A 19,220-nucleotide genomic window follows, 5' to 3' on the forward strand; every position below is an offset into this window, starting at 1 on the left:
TAAGGTATGAAATCAAGTATTTTGGATGTGACTATGAAGGAACAAAGACAAATTTTATGTTCTTTTCACAATCATATCTGAAACACAATGGGCCTATCTTTGGTCTGAATTTATAGTATTTATAATATTATTTTAATCATGATATACTAGGTCTTAACAGTTGGTCTTGAAAAAGGATAATGGGTTGATTGATACCCTTAAGACACTTGGATCTAAAATTAGAGCTAAAAAAGAATGCATTAAAAAAACACAACTGTCAGAAAGTTATCTTGGGAATCTAACAGTGATATTTTCAGTTCCATTAGAGTAAAAAACCCCAAAATTAAAAAAATATATATATATACACACACACATACATATAGAAGCCTAAGATCAAGAAAAAAATAAAAATAGGAAAATCTAACTTAATTCACAAAAAGTGATCTTAATTTAGATGTACTTTTTATTTAGAATCAAACTTTATCCATTTTCTGGTCATAAACCAGCAGCAATAAAGGAATTTGCGTCTACCTTCAGAATATATCTCTCAAACTAGAGTCTGAATTCTGCTTTAAGAATGTAGAGAACAACAAAAATAATGTAGATATTAGTAGTGAAATTCAAACACAGTATGCTCATAAGTCAAAAGAGAATTCAAATAATGCTGTAAGAAAGTATAAAAAGACCTCTAACCATCTCCTTACCTCCAAGCTAGAAATGGCTAGGAAAGTCCTGATATTATTTGCCAGATAAACCATCCTTTCTGAGTAGTGGATTTTTTTTTTAAGATTTTATTTATTTATTCATGAGAGACATAGAAAGAGAGAGGCAGAGACGCAGGCAGAGGGAGAAGCAGGCTCCACGCAGGGAGCCCGACGTGGGACTCGATCCCAGGTCTCCAGGATCATGCCCTGGGCCGAAGGCAGGCACCAAACCGCTGAGCCACCCAGGCTGCCCTGAGTAGTGGATTTTTAATCAGCTAGGCACACCTAGTCCATCCATATTGAGAAAGGAAACAAAACTCGAGGGATGCATTTAACATGAATAAGTTTTATATCAAAATGCTCAGACTGCCTGTCTAGAGGTTGACTTCAGACTGTAACATAGTAAGAAGATGTCTGGGGCTTACGGTTACCTCTTTCTGAATTTTTTGTGCAGAATCACTGGGACATGATCCTTCTAGAAAGCAAAATGGGAGCACCTGGGTAGCTCAGTCAGTTAAGCATCTGACTTTGGCTTAAGGTCATGATGGCAGGGTCCCGGAATCGAGCCCCACGTCAGCTCCATGCTCAGCGTCCCTCTGCGCCCCACCCCACCCCCACCTCGTGCTCATGCTCTCTCTCAAGTAAATAAAGCTTAAAAAAAAAAAGCATAATGAACTGTTAATAAATCCAAATAAAATGTGGACAAACTCTTCACTAAAATGGTCTTTAGCAAGAAGCAGTAGGTACTTTGAGCTTTTAGGACTTTTTCTTTGACTTACCTGATGTGTGCTGAATGGTAGCCCTTCCTGCACAAACACTACTGAAGATGGAGATGGATTATGACTTAGCTGCTCCTTCAGTTTGACATGAGCTTGTTGGATGGCTGCAGATTCCTGCATTGTAGTATTTTCAACAGGCTGAGCTGTGTGGATGGTATAGATGTACTCAGGTGACTGTGGTAGAGAGCAGTTAATTGCTTGTTCTGTTCCGACTACAAAAGATGTAATATCTGAGCCTACAGGAGTAAGTTGCTCCAGCTGGCTAGCCTGACTTGTGGAAGATGCACTGCTGTTGTTTGAATTAGCTAGGATATGTTGGCCTCTGTTAGACTGAGATGTTGGGCACTGATTCTCAACAGGCTCCACCTTCACCATCTCCAATTTAGGGGAGGAATGCAATTCATCTACTATCTGAAAAACAGCCTCTAGGTTTACTTCTGTCTTTTTATTTTCATCAGTAGCACTGCAAGGCCAATTAGAAGGCAGAAATTCAACTGGATAGGAGGATTGCATTGGAGGATTCTGGGAAAAGAGAAAATAGGACTGTTTGGATAGAAAATTGAATATGAGATTAAGGAGGAAAGCAACAAGGTTTAGGCTGACAAATGTTAAACAAATAGATTAAATTTTAACTACAGCTAAGAAAACTTGAACACCAATCAACTATTCAGCAATGGTAGCTTCAATTCTATTGTTAACATTTACTTAGCAACTAATATATGTCAACTACTATCCTAAATTTAATACTGGAAAGGACCAATAATTCTCAGGCTTAAAGTATACAAAATCAAAACACTATAGTACCGAAATGCCTATTTGCTGATGTCTATATACCTAATTCTCCCATAAAAGTTGACAAACAAAAACATCACTTATATCTATCATATGCTATTTTAGGAATGTAGTAAGGAAATTTCAAACACAGGATGCTCACAAGTCCACCAATGCTTCTACAGATTCAGGGGGAGGTACTGATATTCTGTTCCAAATGATCTGGGGAAAAATGGATGGAATATCGAATGTCCTTTGGTTCCTGAGATTGTTTATTTTTAATAATAAAACAACAGATTTTTTAAAAGCTGTCACTTTTAGATGTATTCTTTATATCTTTAAGATGTATTATACATAGTTCTTTGCACAGAGTAGGCATTCAATTACATGTTTGGTGATAATCTCAAGCAATGAACATAAAATACTGAAGAGTAATAATTAAATAAAGCATGTAATGGGTTGATGCTGCCAAATACACTACAAAGAATGTGTCAATTATTTGAAGCACATTATGCCAAATAATGTAAATTTAAATAGTTTAAGCATCAAGCCACTTTACTATAGCCAATAGCACCATTTATTGAGTTCTTACTAAATGCCAAGTACATGCAAAGTACTTTATATATATTATTCCATTTGATCCTCTCAAGAGGTTTATAATGTGATCATCTCCATTTCCAAATGATGAAATTGAAGTTCAGAGAAACTCTGTAATTTACCAAAGTCACAATGAAATAACTGACAGACCCAGGTTTTAAGCACAGGTTGCCTGATTGAAGAGCTCTTGCTCTTAACCATTACACTATAATGATCATTCATGCACACTCTCACCAGTATCTATGATCCAACTAAACCAATTGCATTTATTTCCAGAATGACACCTAAAATATGTTCTATTTTTTTCATTTTAAAAATGCTATGTCTACCTATCTCTATTTTCCTGTAAGAAACATGTATTGTCCTAAATAAGAAAAGGTTCTTTAAAGATATGTTAAATAATTTATTTAAAACATAATCAAGACATAAGCACCGTCAGAGTATCTCCAGTATGATCCAAGGAATAGAGTATCTGGATCCCCAAACAAGAGCTTCTAATTTGTGGGACAGATACATCCCTATGGTGAAGATGAACAGATTGGACTATCATGCTTGATGGCACCTGCTATTAAAAATGTCCAACTAAGTCCCTTTGATCTGATTCTACACTCTTCAAACACCAGTTGGATTATAATTTGACTTCCCATGTAATTTTCTCAAAAAAAAAAAAAGGAATATTCCTTTCAGTACTGGAATGCCACTAGTAAGATATTCTCTTAGAAATAGAAGCTATTGGGACACCTGGGTGGCTCAGCGGTTTAGTGCCTGCCTTTGGCCCAGGGCATGATCCTAGAGTCCTGGGATCAAGTCCCACATCAGGCTCCATGCAGGGAGCCACCCAGGGATCCCCCAAAGCATGGAATTTAATCTTATCCTAGAAGTAGCAGTCCAAAACATTTAAATCAACCCACTCACTTCCCAATAATAATGAGAAAATAACTGAAGTATAGTATTTACAATATGGGGGCAAAAAGGAATCACCACTTAAATGTCTCATTTTTTATTTCATTTTTTCCTTTCATTAAAAAAAGTAATTATCTGTATCATCTTAGAAGAAACTGTCATTTGGTAACTTATATACTTTTAAAGTTTATCTGATATTCATTTTACCATAGAAGAGCCTAGACCAGCAATGCTCAAACTAACTTTCAGATATGATGAAAATGCTATCTGTGCTGGACAAATTGGTAGCCACTAGCCTGATGAGACTTTGAGCACTCAAATGAATTTTATATCTTATTTTATTTTAACTAATTTAAATAGCCACATGTAGCTAGTGCCTACTGTTTTGGACAGTGCAGGCCTAGAATATTCAGATATAACAACTCCCCCCGCCAAAATTTTTTTTTTTTTTTTTAGAACTCAGAAAACTGAAGCCATAATCCACAGCTTACCTCTGGCTACTCATTAAGATAAAATTACACTTTAAAACTGTGCAAGGTCGATAATATTCCACGTGAAGTACAGAGAATGTGTCCATTGTTCCAAGAATCTTACCTGGAAGTAGTTGCAGTGTGCATAGGAAGAGGCAGTGGGAGTGACACAACTACTTAGAGCATCCATGTGGGTAGAAGGAGAACAGCACTGTAGCACAGCTGGGACAAATTCAAACAGAGAAAAATCATCAATCAAAATTAACCTCTAGTAGCATTTAAGGCACTCCCCTCTTTCAACTTGGAAAAATTCCAAAAGTTTTCCTTTGTGGATGCAACAAAATTATATTTAGTACAATTAGTGCTATTATTTGTTGAAAACAACATGGTAATAAACTAATATAAAAATCATTTTAAAGGGTCATGTCTACTTTTCTAAATGATTTCCTTAGCACTAAACATTTTGTTACCTTTTCTAACCATTTATTCTTATTGAAATTTCATTTTTACTGAAAATATCAGAACATATTTGGAATCCCAAAATAACTGTTTCAATTAATTTAATAATAAACATTTGGAGGAGGGTGTGTTTTAAGGATAAGTGAAATACTCTACAAATAGTCCTACCATTATACAATGCATCTAGTAAAAATCCAGACAAAAATGCTTTAACTATCTAAACAAATGGTTAAGAATTTGAATCCAAGAGCCAGACTGTTTGGCTTTGGAGCCCAGCTCCAAAATTTTAATAGCCATACAAACTTGAGCAAGGTTAATCTCTTTGGGCATCAGTTTCTGCATCTTAAAAAAATAGGGGTAATAATAGTACGTGCCCTACTATGTTTGTTGTGAGGAATGAATGAGTTAATATGCATAAAGCACTTAGAATAGTACTGGCATAGAGTAGGCAATCAAAAAACGAATAGCTAATGCTGGTATTATTTTAACTAAAGAAGTTAGTTTCCAAGCTTTCTCTTTATAGTTAGGATACCATGAAAAGATTAACTCTTTGTACTGGGATAGTTATACTTACAGATGCAGTCTTAATAATAGGTTGAGTCTCCTCTTTTCCAGAGAGAGACTCTCCAGAACGAATGAGAATCAGTTATAACACATCACACCTTTGGATTAAACAGAGGATGACATTTATTGAGCACCTACCAGGCACAGTACTAGGTGCTTTACATATATTGCTTCATTTAATCCAAACAACAATTGAATGAGGTATTAACATTACTTTACAAAAATAAGGAAACTAAAGCTCAGAGATGTTAAATAATTTGCTAAAAGTCAAAAAGCTAATAGTGACAGTGACAGCAATCAAACTTTAAAGCACATGCTCTTTAATGTACAATACTTCCCTAACCATCCCTTTTCCTAAAATGTAACATTTTAATTTTACTGGAACACCACTTGATTAATATTTTTAAGTTGTCTTTATCATAAGGTGACAACTTTCTATATCCACATTTTTCATATTTTGTGTATGCTAATAAAATTACTAAACAATCTTAATCTGTAATCTTTGAAAGTAAATTAGCCTAAGAACTGTAAAAATTTATTGCAATGTTTGTCTATTGACTACTGATTTTTAAAATGTCAGTTCACAAAGGTATACTAGAAATAATTTTTTCTAATATGTGCAATTTAAGCCATTAAATTTTGCATATGGAAGTAAAAATTTGAAATAATGGACAGAATTCTACTGTAGATACACATGTAAGGATTGATATTTTCTGACTTACATCATTTTAACAATTCCAGTGATTTAAAAAGCCAGACATTACTAAGACGGCCACAAAGGCTCTTACTACTTCCAAAATAGGTTAGGGTAATAAGCAAGTTTTTACACTTTAGCCTCTGGAGATTTATCCATTCATCTTTCGATGGACACCGAGGCTCCTTCCACAGTTTGGCTATTGTGGACATTGCTGCTATAAACATCGGGGTGCAGGTGTCCCGGTGTTTCATTGTATCTGTATCTTTGGGGTAAATCCCCAACAGTGCAATTGCTGGGTCGTAGGGCAGGTCTATTTTTAACTCTTTGAGTTAAAATTTTCCAGAGTGGCTGCACCAGTTCACATTCCCACCAACAGTGTAAGAGGGTTCCCTTTTCTCTGCATCCTCTCCAACATTTGTGGTTTCCTGCCTTGTTAATTCTCCCCATTCTCACTGGTGTGAGGTGGTATCTCATTGTGGTTTTGATTTGTATTTCCCTGATGGCAAGTGATGCGCAGCATTTTTTCATGTGCGTGTTGGCCATGTCTATGTCTTCCTCTGTGAGATTTCTGTTCATGTCTTTTGCCCATTTCATGATTGGATTGTTTCTTTGGTGTTGAGGTTAATAAGTTCTTTATAGATCTTGGAAACTAGCCCTTTATCTGATACGTCATTTGCAAATATCTTCTCCCATTCTGTAGGTTGTCTTTTAGTTTTGTTGACTGTATCCTTTGCTGTGCAAAAGCTTCTTATCTTGATGAAGTCCCAATAGTTCATTTTTGCTTTTGTTTCTTTTGCCTTCATGGATGTATCTTGCAAGAAGTTACTGTGGCCGAGTTCAAAAAGGGTGTTTGTTGCCTGTGTTCTCCTCTAGGATTTTGATGGAATCTTGTCTCACATTTAGATATTTCATCCATTTTGAGTTTATCTTTGTGTATGGTGAAAGAGAGTGGTCTAGTTTCATTCTTCTGCATGTGGATGTCCAATTTTCCCAGCACCATTTATTGAAGAGACTGTCTTCTAACGGATAGTCTTTCCTCCTTTATCGAATATTAGTTGACCATAAAGTTCAGGGTCCACTTCTGGGTTCTCTATTCTGTTCCATTGATCTATGTGTCTGTTTTCGTGCCAGTACCACACTGTCTTGATGACCACAGCTTTGTAGTACAACCTGAAATCTGGCATTGTGATGCCCCAGATGTGGAAGGAGCCTCGGTGTCCATCGAAAGATGAATGGATAAAGAAGACGTGGTTTATGTATACAATGGAATATTACTCAGCCATTAGAAATGACAAATACCCACCATTTGCTTCAACGTGGATGGAACTGGAGGGTATTATGCTGAGTGAAGTGAGTCAATCGGAGAAGAACAAACATTATACGTTCTCATTCATTTGGGGAATATAAATAATAGTGAAAGGGAATAGAAGGGAAGGAAGAAGAAATGTGTGGGAAATATCAGAAAGGAAGACAGAACATAAAGACTCCTAACTCTGGGAAACGAACTAGGGGTGGTGGAAGGGGAGGAGGGCGGGAGGTGGGGGCGAATGGGTGATGGGCACTAAGGGGGGCACTTGACGGGATGAGCACTGGGTGTTATTCTGTATGTTGGTAAATTGAACACCAATAAAAAATAAATTTATTAAAAAAAAACCTCTGGAGATTATTCAGATATACAATTTCAGTGTTTTGGATTTGAATTTGATCTCCCAGAATATTTGAAAGCATAAATATCCCGGAAAGAACTTAAACCCAAAAAGGAAAACATCAAGGAGGGGTCTGCTGTGTATGCTCAAACTGAAAAAAAACAGGACATTTTTCTAGTTTTAACAGCTAAGGAAAACCTAGCCCCCTAGTGGCAGGAAAAGATTTCAGTCAGGAGGTGTAGGTTTTCACTCCTCAGGGTACCATGAAATAGTATTTCATTACAAATAAATCAACAAAAAGTGCTAGGTTTATTTTTCTTAATATTGTTCTGATTCCATTGCTTACACATTTTAAATACCTGTAAAAGTGTACTTTAAAGTAAATTTCTTGGATAAAGTAAAATATGCAACAGAGAGTATATTAATATAGCTGACCATACTGGTATCTAAAGAAATAGCAAAATGTGAATATCCTTTTAAGTGTCCAGTAACAAATGGAAAGTGGAAAGCTACCTGCAAAGGGGGACATGAATAGATAATCCAAAAAGATTCTTCAATGGCTATTTCCTCACCAGTGCAGCCCTACTTTGTATAGTCAACAAAATAGAACAAAGTAAGATACTAGTAAGTTTGCTAAATATGAAAAACAACTCTAGAAATGCAACTCTGTGCTTTAATACATGACAAAGTATGTATGTGACTATCATAAATAAATACATTTTTAAAAAAAGATTTATTTATTTATTCATGAGAGGCAGAGAGAGAGAGAAAGAGAGAGAGAGAGAGGCAAAGACACAGGCAGAGGAAGAAGCAGGCTCCATGCAGGGAGCCCAATGTGGGACTCGATCCTGGGACTCCAGAATCACACCCTGGGCTGAAGGCAGGCGCTGAGCCACCCAGGGATTCCCCTATGTAGGGGAATTCCCCGCTGAGCCACCCAGGGATTCCCCTATGTAGGTCCAATTTAAAGACAGCTTTTTTTTTTTTTTAAGGTTTTATTTATTTATTTAGGAGAGCGAGAGAGAGAGAGAGAGAGAGAGAGAGAGAGAGAGACGCAGGGACACAGGCAGAGGGAGAAGCAGGCTCCATGCCAGGAGCCCGACGCGGGACTTGATCCCGGGACTTGATCCTGGGACTCCAGGATCACGCCCTGGGCCAAAGGCAGGCGCCAAACCGCTGAGCCACCCAGGGATCCCCTAAAGACAGCTTTTAAAATACTTTATCCTTTCCATGTAAATAGTGTTTTCAATTTTATAAAGCCTATTCACAAACATTAAATTCACTGAATCTCTGACTTGAACTACTATTGCCACTTTATAGGAAGGGAAATTGAGGGGGGAGTGTCATGAAATAATCCACTGAAGAGCACATTGAATGATTAACTACAAAGTGGAGACTAGAATTATTTCATTCCGTTCAATAGACTACTTACTAGGGAATCATTACAGCTGAGCACTACACTAGGTAGAGGGTTATACAGAAATAGAGGCAGCCCCACTCCTCAGAGGCCCAAACCAGACTTCCCACTCTAGCCATGAGAGTACATTCTCACTGCTTGGGTAGGGTGAGTCAACAATCCAGGGTAATCCCACTGCCACCAGTAGAAGGGTGGGTCTCGCAGTCATTTTCTGTTATCTATCCTATCTGGGAGTAACTTACCCTAGGAAGAGACATACCAGGAAAGAGTACCTCAAAAGATAAAACAAAGAGCCCTCTCTGTTATAAGAGGCAGGCAGGTAGCAGAGCACAATGGCCAAAAGAATGGACTCTTCAGTCAATTTGCCTGGGTTCATTCCTCAGCTTTCCTCTGACTAGTCATGTTTCAATTCCCTAATCTATAAAATGAGGATAATTACATTTCTAATCTTGGAAGGTTGTTGTGAGAATTAAATGAATTGATACTTGAGAATTCTCAGAACAATGCTTGGCCATAATGACTGCTACATAATTAACATCAGAGAGGGGAAAAATGAACCCAAGATAAAGCAAGACTAAAAAGAGTCAATCAATACTGGATCTAAAACATGCTGTCTTTAAAGGAGTGGTAAGAGTGGAAAACACGTAGTGTGCTAGGCAAAGAAAATATGCGCTTCAAGAGAGGAATGACAAATGTAAGCAAGGATTCAGAGGAGTCATTTTATGAGTCAATCTCACAACAATTTTCCAGTCTCAATCTTTGGCTTTACTAGAGAAATTAATTTATAAAATATTACATAACATTCAAAATTTACTGGTTAGACTATCTGAAGACCAGATCCAAATTTGCTATCAATATAATTTTTAAATGAAGTCAAGTGCTGCTGTTTACTAGAATTTGATCCAAACCTCCAATTCTCCAAAAGGATTAGATGACCATTATTCCAAAATTAGTTACTTCAATATTACTTTAAAAGCTGGATTTGGGAGTGATTATTATCCTGCCCCTGGGAGTGATACTCCATTTAGCTTTGGAAAAGTCATTTGTAATGTGCTTCATAAACAGATACTTGCTAAATATTGGTTAAATTGCTCATTTTTTGCTTCCTTCACCTAAAATTTGGAACAATCAAATACTTCTACAGTATTTTTATGCCACTTTCTTTTCCAAAGCAAGTCTTTTGTATTTAACAACACAACCTTTTACTTATATAGTACTTCAGAATGTTCAAAGAAGTTTTGGTTATTACAGAATATCATAGACCCACTCTATGTATTTGATAATCATCATGAGATCATGACATTTCTTATTCTTACAACCTCAGAAGTGTTATAGTCATTTCAATTATCTCTATTAAAGACGAAAAAACAAAAATAAAGATAAACATGATTCTATATCACATGCCCTGTAAGCTTTCAAAAGTGTTATAGTCATTTCAATTATCTCTATTAAAGACGAAAAAACAAAAATAAAGATAAACATGATTCTATATCACATGCCCTGTAAGCTTTCAAAACATCAGCAGTACTTATTTGTTCTTTGAATATCTCTTTGCTAGTCCTTACCTTGAACTCTTGGAAACACTTTTTAATTTATAATTTTACATCCAAGCTAACATAAAATATTTTAAAAGTAACATACCCTAAATCATAATAATTAAACAAGTAGTATTTCTATAAATACTACTTGTAGTATTTTCTGGTATGTAATACATAAGTGCTTCTCATAAAATTTAGAACCAAGTGTTTCTAAGAGGATTATCTGGGACTTGAAATACATTTTCCCATAGAAACAACATTACAGAGCAGCCCAGGATGTGGTTCTGGAGACCCAGGATCAAGTCCTGCACTGATCTTATCCCGCTCCCTGCATGGAGCTTGCTTCTCCCTCTGCCTGTGTCTGTGCCTCTCTCTCTCTCTCTGTGTGTGCGTGTCTCTCATGAATAAATAAATAAATAAATAAATAAATAAATAAATAAATCTTTAAAAAAAAAAAAAAACATCATATAGGTTAATTTGGCTCCTAAATCAGATTACAGCTACCTGTACAGCAATAAGTGTACAACTAATACTAATACAGAACCTAACCACCATATTTAATATGTCCGTAGGAAAATGCCTCCAAAATTACAAACTAGAAGGTCAAGCACATTTCTACAACCCTCTTGCTGCAGTCGTTCCAAATTTAAACTCCCCAGAAGCTAAACAAACAAACAAACAAACTCCCCAGAAGCTTGAGTCTAGTTGTTTGAGGAGGGGGTTTTGGAGGAAGTTTAGAAAAGAGAAACACTTACTGGTTAAAGGAAGGGAGATAGGGGTATTATCTTGATGGGCTACAGAATGTAAAGCAAGTATAAGGAAGACACAGACTCTCTCTCTATATGTGTATATACATTCTATGCGTACCTAGAATATAGCTGAAATTATAATCTAGATATTAATGTCTAACCTGTTTATTATAATGTTGAATTAAACTATTCATTAATAAAAATCTGACCTTATTTGTCACTATACATAAGATCTAAAACTTTTTAAAGATTTTATTTATTTATTCATGAGAGACACAGAAAGAGAAAGGCAGACACAGGCAGAGGGAGAAGCAGGCTCCACGCAGGGAGCCCGATGTGAGACTTGATCCTGGGACCCCAGAATCACACCCTGAGCTGAAGGCAGAGGCTTAACCGCTGAGCCACCCAGGCATCCCAAGATCTAAAACTTCTAACATGGGATCCCGGGGTAGCTCAGCGGTTTAGCGCCTGCCTTTGGCCCGGGGCATGATCCTGGAGACCTGGGATCGATCGAGTCCCACGTCGGGCTCCCAGGATGGAGCCTGCTTCTCCCTCTGCCTGTGTCTGTGACTGACTCTCTCTCTCTCTCTCAAGAATAAATAAATAAAAATCTTAAAAAAAAAACTCTTATTATTTTAATATTAAATATTTTGGGAAAATAAAGCAATCCCTTTTACTGCTATATTTAGGTAGAATGCAGTAAGTCAATAAGAGAATACAGTTGGATATTACAGCTAGAAAATAGTGAGTCCTTTTACAAACAAGTTACCAGATTTATAACTTGTAAAAGTCAACACGTTATTTTATTCCCTTATTGAATTTACATTCCTTCCACTTATTTTAGCTTTTAATTTCCTCCTGCCAGGGAGAAATGGTCTAACAAAATACCATTAGAGATAGCTTCCAGATCTACATATTTGAGAAAATTAATATTCCTAGCGTCTTTTTTTTAAGATTTTATTTATTTATTCCTGAGAGACAAACAGAGAGAGAGAGAGAGAGAGAGGCAGAGACACAGGCAGAAGGAGAAACAGGTTCCATGCAGGGAGCCTGATGTGGGACTTAACCCCTGGTCTCCAGGATCATGCCCTGGGCCAAAGGCAGGCTCTAAACCGCTGAGCCACCCAGGGATCCCCTATTCCTAGGGTCTTAACACAGGAATGCCCTCTTTCTTCTCTCTCTGGTCTTTTCTGAAAGCCTTGACCCTTGTCTTATTTCCATTGCCCCATTTTGTCACTCAGTATTAAAGCACTCTGCATGATGAAACACACCATGACTATATGGTGCTCCTGCAAAATTGAAAATAACATTTGAATGGAAAGCTAAGGCTATTATCTTGCAAAACTGCACCCCTCCCAAAAGACACTCTCTTCCCCCAAGAAGCTAAACAGAGGGTCACTATCATAAGGATTTCTGATCAGTGGCTTGAGATTTACAGTATATCTCCAATGCCCCTTGGCTGAGGTCTAGGTCAATTGTCATGGTCAGGTTCTCTCTGCTACTCCGCAGTTCTGTTGGCTGGGATTAACACTGCAGGGACTGCACTGTCAAAACATACCATCGAGTTTTTACTAAAAGAATATAAATTTTTTAAAGATTTTATTTATTTATTCATAGAGGGGGGTAGGCAGAGACACAAGCAGAGGGAGAAGCAGGCCCAACACGGGACTCGATTCTGGTTCTCCAGGATCATACCCCGGGCTGCAGGCAGTGCTAAACCGCTGCACCACCAGGGCTACCCAAAGAATATAATTTAGTTTTAACAGATATTATGCTTTTTAATTAAACTTCATTACTGGAACACCTCAGTAGCTCAGCGGTTGAGTGTCTGCCTTTGGCTCAGGGCGTAATCCCCGGCCCGGAAATTGAGTCCTACATCGGGCTCCCTGTGAAGAGCCTGCTTCTCCTGCCTATGTCTCTGCCTCTCTGTCTTTCTCTCTGTGTGTCTCTCATGAATAAATAAAATCTTTAAAAAACAAAAAACAAAACAAAAAAAAACTTCATTACTGAGATACTAAAATTTCATTATGATATAATCTCACCTATAACATTAAAAAATACAGTATATACAGTTGACCTTGGAACAACATGAGTTTGAACTATGTGGGTCCACGTTGTTTTGATACAGTACAGTATTATAAATGTATTCTCTCTTTTTTTAAGATTTTATTTATTTATTCATGAGAGACACAGAGAGAGGCAGAGATATAGGCAGAGGGAGAAGCACGCTCCCTCCTGGGAGCCTGATGTGGGACTCAATCTGAGGACCCCGGGATCATGACCTGAGCCAAAGGCAGGTGCTCCACCACTGAGCCACCCAGGCATCCCATAAATGTATTTTCTATTATGATTTTCTTAAAAATCATAATAGAAATCAAAAAAATTTTCTTTTTTCTAGCTTATTGTAAAAATACAGTACTTAATACATATAACATACAAAATATGTGCTAGTCAACTCTTTGTTATCGGAGGTAAGGATTCCAGTCAAGAACAGGCAATTAGTAGTTAAGTTTAGGTGAAAGTCAAAAGTTATACACGGATTTGCAACTGCATGGGGGGTCAGTTCCCCAATTCCACATTGTTCAAGGGTCAACTGTAACATATATATAATTTTTTGTTAAAAGAAATAAAATGCTGCACCAACAGCAAAGCTAAAAACAAGGTCCCAAAGTACTATGTTCTAATTTCATTACTAGGACACATTTCGAAGATACCAAAGTTTCACTAGAAACCATATACTTTTACGTACTCAACAGAATTTTTATAATCCTTAAGAACACAATGAAATTTTATATATCGCTTAAAAATATGCCCTGATGAGAATTCTTTGACGTTTCTTAGGTGAGTATTCCTATTTTTAAGCATGCAGAAATGCATTAAAAATATAAATGTTTATAATAAAGTACTTTAAGAGAAGCTATTGAACTTGAATTTTTCATACCTGTTGGATAGTAAGCTTGGGAGTACTGCGCTGAGGGTGTGTAGTTATTATATTTTTGGGAGGAGCTGACCATTGTTTGAGGACCTTGCTGAACGTGTACAGATGTGGCACTTGGCTGCAGGGTATAGGTAACCTCAGTTGGAAACCTCTGCAGTACAGGAAATGGAACCCCTTTATCTGAAAAAGTGGGAGACGTTTCCACTTGTCCTGGGTGCATTCCAAGGGAGTTCTGCCATGTTCTAGGAGGAATCGGAGTCCGATCTAAACCTTTCAGAGGGAAAGTACTGTGGTTGTGGGATGAAGTCGATACATAGGAGTAAGGAGACAAACTATCTCTCCGGAATGACCGGTGGAATTGTCCAACAGCCACTGGTCCTGCATAAAAAAAGGAAGAGCATATTTACTAATTTTACATTAGACCACTGAATTAGTAAACCAAAAGTCACAAAATAAGAATATTTTGAATTCTCAGCCATTTTTAACACAACAGAAATTTAGTTCTGGTAAAAACAAGCTGAGAATCCAGAATACAACATTGCACACATACTGCTTTAAAAAGTAATCAAATAAACTTTGGTTTGTTTCTCAGTATTATTGTCATAAGAGACAAAGTAGCCAAACCCTAATACTAAATCAAATGTTAAGTCAAATTCAATATTCAAAGCCTTTTATAGATGATTCAGTCATATTACCTTTTTACCTCAAGTGATTGACCCAGATTTTTCCAACCTGTAAACTACTTCATAGAAGTTTTAGATATTCCAATCTTTCAAATCATTTAGAAATCTTAATAATAGGCACGAAAGTAGACACTCAACAATATACATTCAAGAAATAAGTATCGATCAAATAAGAACTATAATGCAAACCAAAAAGAAAGTTAATGTTCTTTACTCCCTTTAGAATTTTTTTTTTATGATAATCTTTGCCGAAAAGTCAGGCTTGAAAACTTTGACTCAGTTCTTTTCTTCCTTTCTTAAACTAATCAAAATTTTCCATGGTCTTTTTTTCTTCAGAGTATCTCTAGTAGAGTCCCTTCCTATATATCAGTGACTCTCAAAGATGGACTTACATCTGAAATCACCTGGAGAGTTTGTTAAAAATCCACATACCCAGTCCTAGGGATTCTGATACTTGCTTTCTCTCACCTAGTAAAGTAGAAAGGAATTAAAAAGTGAAGGTGATGAAGAGAGAGAAAGGGCAATTCTATATAATGAGGAAAAAGAAAATATACACGTGGCAAACTGAACTTATTTTTCAGACTGTAATTCTTGAACATAAAGCTAAGCTAATTTATTCCCAGGAAGGGTGTTGTGTATTAAATTATGTGGTTCACAAATTCCTTTCAATTTATTTCATTAAATCAATCTATAAAACAGGGAAAGTCTAATTTATGTACTGCTCATCTGTTAAACTACATGGTAAAAGATGACACTCAAAGACCTACTTTACCAAATATTTAAATTGTAAGCCCATTCAATGTATTATGCATCTTTCATTCTATTTCTATGGTGTTTAATTTCCTCTAAAGAATAACGCAAGAGGTGGTATCTGTGTGGCTCAGTTGGTTAAGCATTTGACTCTTGATTCTGGCTCAGGTCATGATCTCAAGGTCATGAGATCAAGCCCCACCTCGGGCTCTGCACTGGGTGTGGAGCCTCCTTAAGCTTCTCTCTCCCTCTGCCCCTTAGGCTCTCTGTCTCTCTCTCTCTCTTTCTCGAAAAGAAAGGAAAGGAAAGGAAAGGAAAGGAAAGGAAAGGAAAGGAAAGGAAAGGAAAGGAAAGGAAAGGAAAGGAAGAAGGAAAGAAAAGAAAAAGAAACAAGAAAAAAAAATAAAGCATTAGGAGCACTCTTAACCACTTCTGGTTTGGCACTGTTTGAGTCAAGTCAATTTTCATAAAACACACTCTTAGAAATGATAAAATTTTTTAAAGGAATAAATTCTGGTTTGGCACTGTTTGAGTCAAGTCAATTTTCATAAAACACACTCTTAGAAATGATAAAATTTTTTAAAGGAATAAAGCAGGGCAGCTCTGGTGGCTCAGCGGTTTAGCGCCGCCTTCAGCCCAGGGTGTGATCCTGGAGACCCAGGATTGAGTCCCATGTCGGGCTCCCTGCATGGAGCCTGCTTCCCTCTCTGCCTGTGTCTCTGCCTCTCTCTCTCCCCGTGTCTCTCATGAATAAATAAATTAAATATTTTTTAAAAATAAAAAATAAAATAAAGGAATAAAGCATTAATGTCAAAAACAAGACAAATACATATATATATACAAACAAATCTAAAGCCCTGGAAATCAAGAGGTCTAAATCTAATGGAGAAAAACAATCTTAGTTCAGAAGACTGTATTCAAATCATATATACTCCCTAAAAACTGCGTTTCTTCTTTTCCTCTGAAGTACAAAAGATAGTTTTTATAGTATTTGACTAGCAATTCCATACATATACACACTTTGAACTACCAGTGCAATCTTTTAAGACCTAAAGAAATATTTTCTGCTCTTTAAAACAGATATTTCTGAAGTCTAAAACTACCCACCACTTGATTCTTCCTTGGATCCTTCACATGTTAAAACTACATACTGGTACACTGTGTAATAGCTAACCCTTCTTCTACCTTCTTTAGAGTTAAGCTATTAATGAATCTGCAGACTGTCAATAATTTAAGCAGCTACTTAAAGAATTCTCTTTGAATTCTCAAATTAAAATATAAATTCAACTTCTGTCACAATCTCTGAGTGACAGCCAAATATTTATAGATTTTTAGATGCTGCTAACATAAGAACACTGATAGCATTACAAGGGTATTCCTTTACATTTGTTTTTTAAAATTAAGAACTAGGGATCCCTGGGTGGCTCAGCGGTTTAGCACCTGCCTTTGGCCCAGGGCATGATCCTGAAGTCCCGGGATCAAGTCCTGCATCAGGGCTCCCTGCATGGAGCCTGCTTCTCCTTCTGCCTGTGTCTCTGCCTCTCTCTGTGTCTCTCATGAATTAATAAATAAAATCTTTTTAAAAAATAAAATAAAGAACTAAAACATTTTCAGCTCTTATTGTTAAGGGTTATCTCATAGGGCTCTATTCTGATCAACTTCACAGACTATCACCTATATGTTTTCACAACATCTTTAGGATATATTTGGCAAAGTTTAAATCCATAATTGCAAGGCACAATGGATTTGTTTTTAAAAATCCTATTCCTTCTATATAAATCAATCTGAGGGGCGCCTGGGTGGCTCAGCGGTTGAGCGTCTGCCTTTGGCTCAGGTTGTGATCCAGGGTCCTAGGATCGATCGAGTTCCCCATCAAGCTTCCCAAGGGAGCCTACTTCTCCCTCAGCTTCTCCATCAGGTTTTCCAAGGGAGCCTACTTCTCCCTATGTCTCTGCTTTCTCTGTGTATCTCATGAAATAAAATCTTTAGAATGAATGAATGAATGAATGAATGAATCTGAGCTAATCAATTCCCAGGAAAAAACCTGCATCTTGCCCAAAACTTGACTCTTGAGAGCTTGTTATCCCCAGGCTAAAACAGATTATGTACTATTGCTCAGACTTGTTACTTAGTTTAGAAAGTTTCAACAAATATTGTAAAATAAATTGCCACTTAAGAACAAAATAACAAAAGTGGACTTAAAAAAAAAGGGAAAAACATGTGATCTTCATATTTCTTATCAAGTACATTCCTGAAAGGTGAACAAGACAGCTAGTTCAATGGATCTAGATAAGAGAAGTAGGTACTAAAACAAAGGATTCTATTATTAAAAAAAAAAAAGTATTCAAACCATAAGCTGAAGTAGAACACAGTAAACACAAGTGGAAACTAAGAAGCAGCAGTATAATCAGGTTTACTAATGAAAGATTCAAGTAGAATAAAAATTATATAAAGAGAAATAAAGAGCCAAGGGCTTAGAACATAGAATTAAAGCAAAGCTGGCCCAGTATTCTTGAACATAGAATTATATCCTGCCCACACCAGTAAGACAATTCCCTAGTGAACCAAGCCTATGGTGTAGACAATCCATAAATGACATACCTTCTGCACTAACTGACAGAACAGAAAAGAAAAGAAAAAAGTAAATACATGAAAACTACAATAATCTAGCTATATGTGGATTGGTGTATTACCAATACTGCAAAAGTATGAATTAAATTTACGTTATTCAACAAATAATCTTTAAAATGCTGACCAAATGAACTATAAGTGAAGAAAATCAGACCATAGGCAGCCCCTGTATTTCTTTAATTAAAATGGACTCTATGGGAGGTGCCTGTGTAGCTCAGTCTGCCTTCAGCTCTGGCCAGGATCTCTGGGGCCTGGGAGCTGCCAGCTGTCAGCTCAGCAGGGAATCTGCTTCTTCCTCTTCCTCTGCCACTCCCCCTGCTTGTGCTCTCTCTCAAATAAATAAAAATTTTTTAAATAAATAAAAATAAAATAGACTCTATCCTTAGAATACAACTCGGTTTAACATAGGTGAGGAGAAAGAAAGTCGGAGAAATGAAAAAAGTGAGCAAGACCTTATTTTTATGTATTCACATATATATGTTTCTCTGAAGTGGTTATCCTATTTCTCCCAAGAACACACTTCCCAGTCTTTTCTCCTTATGCCCACCAGATACACAACCTGAAAAACAAATATCCATGTCAGAGATTCTGCCAAATGGATGCCATGTTATTATCTCCATTGCCTTTCCCCATTTAATTCCCCACCAAAATCAATGGCCATCACATGGAAGTAGCTTAATATTCCTTTAGAATTCCTTTAGAACATTCCTATGCCACTGCTATTTTTCCAAGTTGTTGCTAGAACTCTAACCTAATCCCTTATCTTCTAAACTCCACAGACACACAAGCTTATGATCTCTTATCTTCTAAATTCCAAATGAACAAAATGCTTCCTCATTCATAACCCTGGGCCTCGGTTAAACTGAACAAAGCGTTACTTTTATTTGTATATTTTTAAAGTTTCCCATATCTGAAAAATAATCCTTACATATTATGTTAAATCCA

The 19,220-nt window shown here is 36.7% G+C and overlaps 1 protein-coding gene across 1 annotated transcript in view; it reads right to left on the minus strand.

The window, feature by feature from the left end:
• The window catches only part of HSF5 (heat shock transcription factor 5), a 43,620-nt gene that overhangs the window by 22,586 nt on the left and 1,814 nt on the right, over positions 1-19,220 (minus strand). The window contains exons 2-4 of the mRNA XM_038547892.1: positions 14,215-14,589; positions 4,328-4,425; positions 1,463-1,984 (exon numbers count right to left, since the gene is read on the minus strand). Coding sequence (XP_038403820.1) covers positions 1,463-1,984; positions 4,328-4,425; positions 14,215-14,589 — 995 coding nt within the window. The remainder of the gene's footprint in view (positions 1-1,462; positions 1,985-4,327; positions 4,426-14,214; positions 14,590-19,220) is intronic.

Source organism: Canis lupus, chromosome 9, assembly GCF_011100685.1.
Source record: "Canis lupus familiaris isolate Mischka breed German Shepherd chromosome 9, alternate assembly UU_Cfam_GSD_1.0, whole genome shotgun sequence".
NCBI lineage: Eukaryota > Metazoa > Chordata > Mammalia > Carnivora > Canidae > Canis > Canis lupus.